This window comes from Sabethes cyaneus, chromosome 3 (assembly GCF_943734655.1).
Source record: "Sabethes cyaneus chromosome 3, idSabCyanKW18_F2, whole genome shotgun sequence".
In the NCBI taxonomy this organism is placed as follows: Eukaryota; Metazoa; Arthropoda; class Insecta; order Diptera; family Culicidae; genus Sabethes; species Sabethes cyaneus.
Genome location: NC_071355.1, coordinates 205,689,441 through 205,697,092, shown reverse-complemented (window position 1 = coordinate 205,697,092; position 7,652 = coordinate 205,689,441). Strand labels below are relative to the sequence as shown.

The following is a 7,652-nucleotide window of genomic DNA, read 5'->3' as shown; positions in this document are numbered from 1 at the left end:
AGACAGACAGACAGACAGACAGACAGACAGACAGACAGACAGACAGACAGACAGACAGACAGACAGACAGACAGACAGACAGACAGACAGACAGACAGACAGACAGACAGACAGACAGACAGACAGACAGACAGACAGACAGACAGACAGACAGACAGACAGACAGACAGACAGACAGACAGACAGACAGACAGACAGACAGACAGACAGACAGACAGACAGACAGACAGACAGACAGACAGACAGACAGACAGACAGACAGACAGACAGACAGACAGACAGACAGACAGACAGACAGACAGACAGACAGACAGACAGACAGATAGAGTTTCTGTGTTTCCTTCTCCATCCTGTTGTCCTCTTCCCATGTTTTCTGCCAGTTTTATATTATCCGCATAGTGTTTCTCTTTTCGAATTCTCTTTGCCGTTTCCCAAAACGGGAAAAAACGGGTAAAAACAGATAAAAATGATATAAAACGGGATTAAAAAGAAAGAAAATGAATGGATAAAATAAGTGAGCAGTAAAATAGAGAAACAAGAACAGAAATAGGAGAAAAATAAAATAGAAAGAGAATAGAGAAATGGAGAGGAACAAATGAAAATGGTAGACAAAAGGGACAAAATGTAAAACAAAAGGGACAAAATGTGAACAGACGAAAGCCGGGATGGAAAAAGAGTTAAAAAGTGAAAAAGGACGAAAACCAGGATCGAAAAAAACAGTCGAAACGAGACAATAAAAGAGCAAAAACAGTCCTCAAGGAAAAACGAAACAAAGAAGACGAAAAACGGAACAGAGGAAAATCCGGACTCAGAATCAGGACTGAGAAACGCACAGAAAAAGAAGAGAAAAGGAACAGCAAAAGAGGAACAGCGGACAGAAAAATGAGAGAAAAAAACGAGTTAAGTAAGAGAATATGTAACAAAAAACAAAAGGAACCAAAACGGAAAATAATAATAATAAGAAAAATATAATCGAAAACTGATAGAAGAGACCTAGAAAATGGGGAAAAGAGGAAGAAAAATGGGACAAAAACAGGAAAATGGAACAGAAAAAAAGAGTTGTGCACAACAGGAAAATGGGACAGAAAAAGAAGAGAAGAAGATAATAGAAAAAACAAGATGTAAAAAGGACTGCCTGAAAAGAAAGAGAAAAAGATGTGCCGAAAACAGAACAAGCGTGACACAAACGAAGGAAAAATGAGAAAGAAAAGAAGAAAACGTTACTTACAAAGACGAAAAATGAGTCGGAGAGGAGGTAAATATGAAAACTGGCAAGGACTGAAAGCGAAAAAGAGTAAACAAGAGTCGGAAAACGACACAAGTGAAAAGTATAAGGAAAAACAAGACTGAAAAATAGAAAAAAAGGGATATGAATCAAAGAAAAACGGAACCATGAAACCGATAATGAAAAAAAAAAGAAAAACGATAGGAAAAGAAGAAAAAATAGAAGAAAAAAGAAAAAAATGTGGGAGTTAAAACCAAGAAAATGGAACAAAAGGAGAAAACTCGATCCCGAACATGGTTTACACGACGTGCGATAGAAAATTAGATCGTAAAACGAAATATTCGCTGCTTGCAATTGCAAATAAATCAAACCACCGAAACAGTATCAAAGAGCAGTATCAAATTCAAATTTGATTTTATGTCCAATGTGAAGTTTAATTACAGGTCCGATTTTAGGCCCAATTTCAAGTCTATTTTAATTCTAAGTTTAAGTTAAATTTAAAGTACAATTCGAATTTCGGTTTAAATATAATTCCAAGTTTAATCTCAAGTCCAAGTCAATCTTTCAGTCCAATTTACTTTAATATTTTCAGTTCAGTTTATGTACATTTTAGGATTGTCTATCACTAAAAAAGTTTAAAGTGAGGTATGTTTCGACATACCTGCAATCAAGCTATCGTTTGAGAGCAATATTTCTATCCTAGCTATTCGTGTCCATCAGGGTTTGATTTTTTTCCACGCCAATTATCTAGTATGTATATACGTTCACTTAACCGGGTTCGAGCAACAGGCAGCAGGAGCGGGCTACTGCCTGAACAATGTCCACCACCCGGTTCAGCGGCGATGGATGACGGTTGGTGGAGCTAATTGAAGTGGTTTATCATCCCGGGCTTCATTTTGTAAAAGCTCCTTTGCTGCTCTCCACTCGTGAGCTAATGACGAACATGAAAGCAATGGGTGAGAAAGCTTTTAATCCGGGATTATGAAAGCTGCACTATGCATTGAATTTTCTATCCAGTTAAGAGTAGTTCTTTCGATGGAATGAAAAAGAGAACGAATAAAGCTTGGATTACGATAGACTATTAGAATAACTATTTAAACAACTTCCTGCTTTCAAACTATGTGCTTGATAAACGCAAAATAATAGCATCCTATGTCTGTTCCCAATGTTCAATTCAGTGGCGACAAAGTTCAACCGAATCTCACACACTTTATATGCGAGTACTGTTGCTGCTATCGATGAAACATTTGCCCGGCTTTAAATTCCAATTTTCTTCGAAAGGCAGTTTTATTCTACGGCACACCCCGTTTGGTTTTAACTTTCTCGGTTTTTTTCAGAGGGGCCGTTTCACGCATAGGTGCTTTTCCAGTCGTGAAACTTTTCCAACGATGTGGCAGCCAAGAAATCGAGTTTAGATATAGGATGGACGTACGTAACCACCACCGTAAGCTCAATCGATGCTGCTGAAACACACACGCTGCAAGTGATCCTATTATGGCGCGCTGGAAATGCTGTTTCCGATAGCTTTTCTACTGTCTGAAACTGTCTGTTTGTGGCCTAGAATTTATGCAAGACCATACATGGCTACGTACATTTGGCTGCATTTCACTACTAACAACGCCTTCTTTCTTTCGATGCCAGCACGTTCGTAAGCCAAATCTAATTTGGCACAATTTGAATTGGGAACGAGTAGGATAAAATCTGACTGTGCTTGCCTGAATGTAATGCAATTTACAGACAACGTCACTTACTGCTTACTGATCGACTCGATTATCCTGACGCAGGAGAAGAGCGGGTAAAACGATCCTACACTGTTAATTTCTTGTAATCCGCTTGTGTTGACAAGCGGTTTAAGCAAGTGGAACGTTTTCCAGGTATTTTCCCCGCAGCCCTGCTGCGCTGGCTGGTAGGATGAAGTGAATAAATAAATTCTTTTATTTAGCAGTCACGAGCGCTGCCTGGTGAGAGCTTCATCGGGCTCATTTTGCATTCAAAATGGCTCTTAAGTATTTATCTGTAGTACACGTGAAATCGCTTTACAAACTTACCGTTTGTCGTAATCTCGTTCCATTTTTGCTTTTGCAAGGGTAACGCTAAGCTTGTTATCTAGTCCTGAGAATCGCAAATTATTGCATTTTACCTCGGCCGGAATGATTATGTGTATTGCACTAAGCATCGAAAAGTAAGAGAAAGTTTGTTGAGTGCAGACTATGTGTACAGAATTATAGCGTTAATGTCGGATTCTGTTGCTATCACACGTGGTTTCTGATTTACATCGGCTATGGAAATGCTTTATTTAGAGTTTTTCTATCTCAGCCAGGGCTTGTTCGCTCACTTTGACTCGATGTTGATTCATTTGACAGTACCGTCTCAGCCGAGCAAAATTTGACAAAGTTATGTTTGAGACATTTGTAGAACCAGTTATTATTTACAATTTTGCTGAATAAAGTTTTACTGTATCTTTTGTGTTTACGGTGCTACAATGCTAGTACCTTATTAGTGACTAAATGAATGCTCATTCATTCGATGTAGTCCTGCATCGGAGTTTTCCAGAGCGTATACTTACTGAGTGCGATTTCTGCAAGCAACAAAAAGAGTGCTCCCACAATTCCACAGGCAGCGATTTCCATCGCGAATCTGGTATCAATCAGATCGAGCGGCCGAAACTTTGTTCCCTTGGTGCATCCGGGCTTGTCGTTTATCATCCTGTCGAATTGTCTGGGGAAAATACCCACTTCCAGCATTCTCATCAGTCCAACGTTGAAATGTTCGCGCAGAGTGAAGTTTCGCTGTACGGACAAATAACCGACGCTACTGTCAAAAAACGGCAGCTCCCGCAGGTAGCACTTTTCCACATCATTGAATGTTTTGCTGATCTGGAGATACATTGGTGAGGTGAAACCATGGTATGCGAACAATTCCTGCAAACGAATAGGAAAACAAACAATTTTTAGCAAGCTAATCCAAACAATTCCTACAATATCGTAACTGTTTGCAATTTCCGAACGCCCTGCTCGAAGGTGTGCGCGTTCAGAGTCTCACGATTCTGATTTGTGATCTTACTGTATAATCCTTTTCCGACGGGGTCGGTAGCTTTCTAAAAAATTAAAGAATTGTTATAGGTTACGAACTCTATGCTGCAATCCTCGGTAACGAACTGAAAAGTAAAACTGATTGTAGGGCTGTCCATCTGATCCAAGCTCCAGTTTCGATTCCACGAGATTTCGCAATGAATTGATTCGCTCAGAAGGTGCTTGTATTAACGAAATTATTTTGGCAGAAAAACTAACTTCAATGAACATCAGTCCAGCCAAACCAATAAACATTAGCATTCTTTGTGCGGAAGAGTTTGGCTTAAGTAGAGAACCCTGCTGAGTCGCTAGTGGGACTACGTCGAATGCTGCATCCAACATTTCTAAGCGTTTGCTTTTGATCGATTTCTTGCCGAGCATTAGAATTCCACGGACCACAGCAAATACCGTACTCATAATGATGACTATTGCTAGTACACAAATCCACACGTCAAATTCGAATGGCATTCGAAAGATATTGTTAGTTGTCGACAGGTTCGGTGCCTTGAAGACGAATTTTATCTTCACTGGAACCGGTACCTTCAGATAGTCTACATGAAATATACGGTTCTGCGTAATCAGCATCACCGAACCGGCAATTTCTGAGCGACGGTAGATCAAATCACCGCACATCCCGCTCCATAAACCGGAAGTACGATTGGGATAACCCCAGGTAGTAACAAATCGTCTTTCGAACGTTGCGTTTAAGTAGTTCGACAATAAAATGTTTAGAATTTGATACGAAGTTCGGGATATGGTATCGACATCGCTGTTCCTGGAAAATAATGGTAAAACAGTTAAACGATTAACACATTGATGGCCATTGGACTCACTCGTAATCATCAAAGTGTCTTAAAGTATAATTTTTTGTGTATACAAGAGTTATTGTAATCTTCAAGTTGTGTAAATTTCTCCTTCTCACAACAACGGACGGAGCTAAACGTCTATCTTCGATTGTTCCGTTTCGCCAAATTCCAACTATTTCACTTTTCAATTCCGTTAGAATGGAATTCCTGTAAACTACACATGAAAATGACCAACAGAGAAAAGACACAAGACCATTTTCAAATACCTTCTTTTACGAGCACTTCACCATTTTGTTCCTCAACAAAGTAATAAACTTCACTTCGTCCCGTTATGGGTAGGTGTTGCAGCGATTGAAGAACGCCATTCTCGTGGCTATGAACTGTTCTGTTGGTTTCCTCAGGATCACCGGAACTAAAAAGAACCCACCGTATTTTATCGTAAATCCGATACCGTGCTTCGGCTAGCAGTTTGTCACTTCCCGCGCAACTTATATCAACAATGGCCAGGTGTTGATGTGGTTCTAGGCTGTCCAAAATGCCGATATTTTCCACCGCGACACTCTTCAGCTGGATAAAGTGAACCTGTTGAGCTTCAAGCATTTTGCGAAGAAACTGAAACGATTTGTCTGCAATTATAGAACACTAGAAATATTCCTTATAAATTGGTAGATAAAAAATACTTTCGTCCCAGCATACGAAGAGCGCTAGTTTTAGTGGACTTTTCAGAAATAAAATTAAACTGCTGAGCTGTTCGACAGAGTTGAAATTTGATGAACAAACGACGAGCATGCAGCAGAGCAGCAAAATCCATGCTTGAGTAATAATCATTTTGCAAACGCTTTCGTTATGACTTTAAAGGCACGGAATTTGGATTGAAATCGACAGTTGAGCTGATGGTGCTTATAAAGAACATACACTGGTTCAATTTGTTCCTCAAAAGGGATGAAGCTGTGATTGGATAATAGTGTAGAAATTATGATTGGAGGGAAAATTATTGGCTATTGCCAGTACTATAATTAAGTATGCAGCCTCTACTTGCATAAGAGTCCCATTTCTAAAGGAAACTCCATAGATAATGGGACTGTTGTGCGAGTAGCGGTAGTATAATAATCTGAAATTGAAATGTGACTTCAAAATACAGCTAGGATCTAACATCAGATATTTATTGGTTGCTGATTTTACCCAACTTAGGTAGTATTTATTTGCAACTTTGTATCAGGCTTGGCATGCTCTTCTTGCATCGATTTTGCTCTTTTGATTACTGAACCTCAATCTAGCAGATCTTCGGTGGTGGACGGGACATTTTTAGAAGTAATAATTATTGAAGAAAAAGAAAACTTTCTGCCCAATTAAATTACACTATTAATTTTATTACCGATAGATACGTAATTCGCCTATGACTTCATCAGGGTCTGTTTTCTGAGACGCTCCAAAATTTCAGTCACTAGTAATTACGGCAGCTCGTGGTTCAGGATTGAGTTATTTCGTCTCAATCTCTCAAACGTTTTACCTCTCTTCAGTTCCTTTTTCTCTATTCCAGTCCGGTGCTTCCACATTCTGCTTCGCATTTTCTTCTTTTTTGTGCTGTTTTTTGGGTTTTTGTTCTCCATTTTTTTCTTTTTCTTTCAGTTTTTTCCAACTTTTGACGTAGGACTACGTCTTACGGCAAGGTTTTGGGATAGGATGTCATTCCGAAAAATCGAAAAATGCGAGCGTCACGAAAAATGATAGGTTTTGAGCGTTAATAGCTGAGCGGTTTCTCAATCGATTTTAAATAATTTTACACCATTCGATCGAAAAACCTTCTACGCACCAACCCCAATATAGAAACCGATTAGCATAAGCATAAGCATAGGATACCGCCCGTGTGCTGCTACTCCGTTATTGACCAGGACCGATGAAAATTGCAAAATGATGGCTGGAAAGAGCATACTTGGGACAGCACGCTATTCCTCATTGTGCAACCTTATCAGGTCCCTGCATGCTGATCAATACCGACGCCGGCCACGTCCGAATGCGGGTCCTGGTGGGATGGGAAGGAATGTTAGTCCAATACTTGTTGCTACTAAAGACCAGGGAATCCTCTGCATCTTCACAAGTATTTCGGGAAAGGAATTGTTGTTAGTAGATGGGGGGAGTTATATAAGACTAACCTGACTATTCAAAAATTTTCTGGTAAAGCCAGTAATTACGAAAATTACGATACCTTTAAAAAATACCTTTTAATAAATTTAATATAATGCCATTGGTGCTCATATACAACCATAATTTGATAATTTATATCTAAAAATATTATGCACATGCGAGATTTAAAATGACTCAAAAACCTCGTGACAAATTTGAATTTATTATACCTGAAAACAAAAATCAGGCATAATGAAACAAGCCAATATAGTTCCTAAGTTGATAAGCATTTCCTCCTATCAACGCTAATATGCAGAGATATAGCGCCCTACACGCTTAAGCCCAATATAGAAACCGATTGTTTTCAAAGTAGACACTATTGAAAAATTGAAGATAATGAAGCATTGTCCAACTAACAACTCTCGC

The 7,652-nt window shown here is 39.1% G+C and overlaps 1 protein-coding gene across 1 annotated transcript; it reads right to left on the bottom strand.

The window, feature by feature from the left end:
- Positions 1-3,744: 3,744 nt before the first annotated feature.
- LOC128740619 (glutamate receptor ionotropic, delta-1-like) lies at positions 3,745-5,702 on the bottom strand. The gene is made up of 4 exons (XM_053836180.1): positions 5,530-5,702; positions 4,384-5,071; positions 4,215-4,322; positions 3,745-4,146 (listed from the first exon to the last, which is right to left on the bottom strand). Exons 1-4 carry the CDS (start codon positions 5,700-5,702, stop codon positions 3,745-3,747), a joined length of 1,371 nt encoding a protein of 456 aa, XP_053692155.1.
- Between the last annotated feature and the right edge of the window lie 1,950 nt (positions 5,703-7,652).

Bases quoted from the DNA above. Each gene is read 5' to 3' on its own strand.
- LOC128740619 (XM_053836180.1), bottom strand. From the start codon at position 5,702: ATGCTTGAAGCTCAACAGGTTCACTTTATCCAGCTGAAGAGTGTCGCG. The intron at 5,072-5,529 runs GTGGGTTCTTTT...ATTATTTTCCAG, and splicing joins CGGATTTACGATAAAATACG to GAACAGCGATGTCGATACCA. The intron at 4,147-4,214 runs GTTACGATATTG...ATTCGTTTGCAG, and splicing joins GCGTTCGGAAATTGCAAACA to GAATTGTTCGCATACCATGG.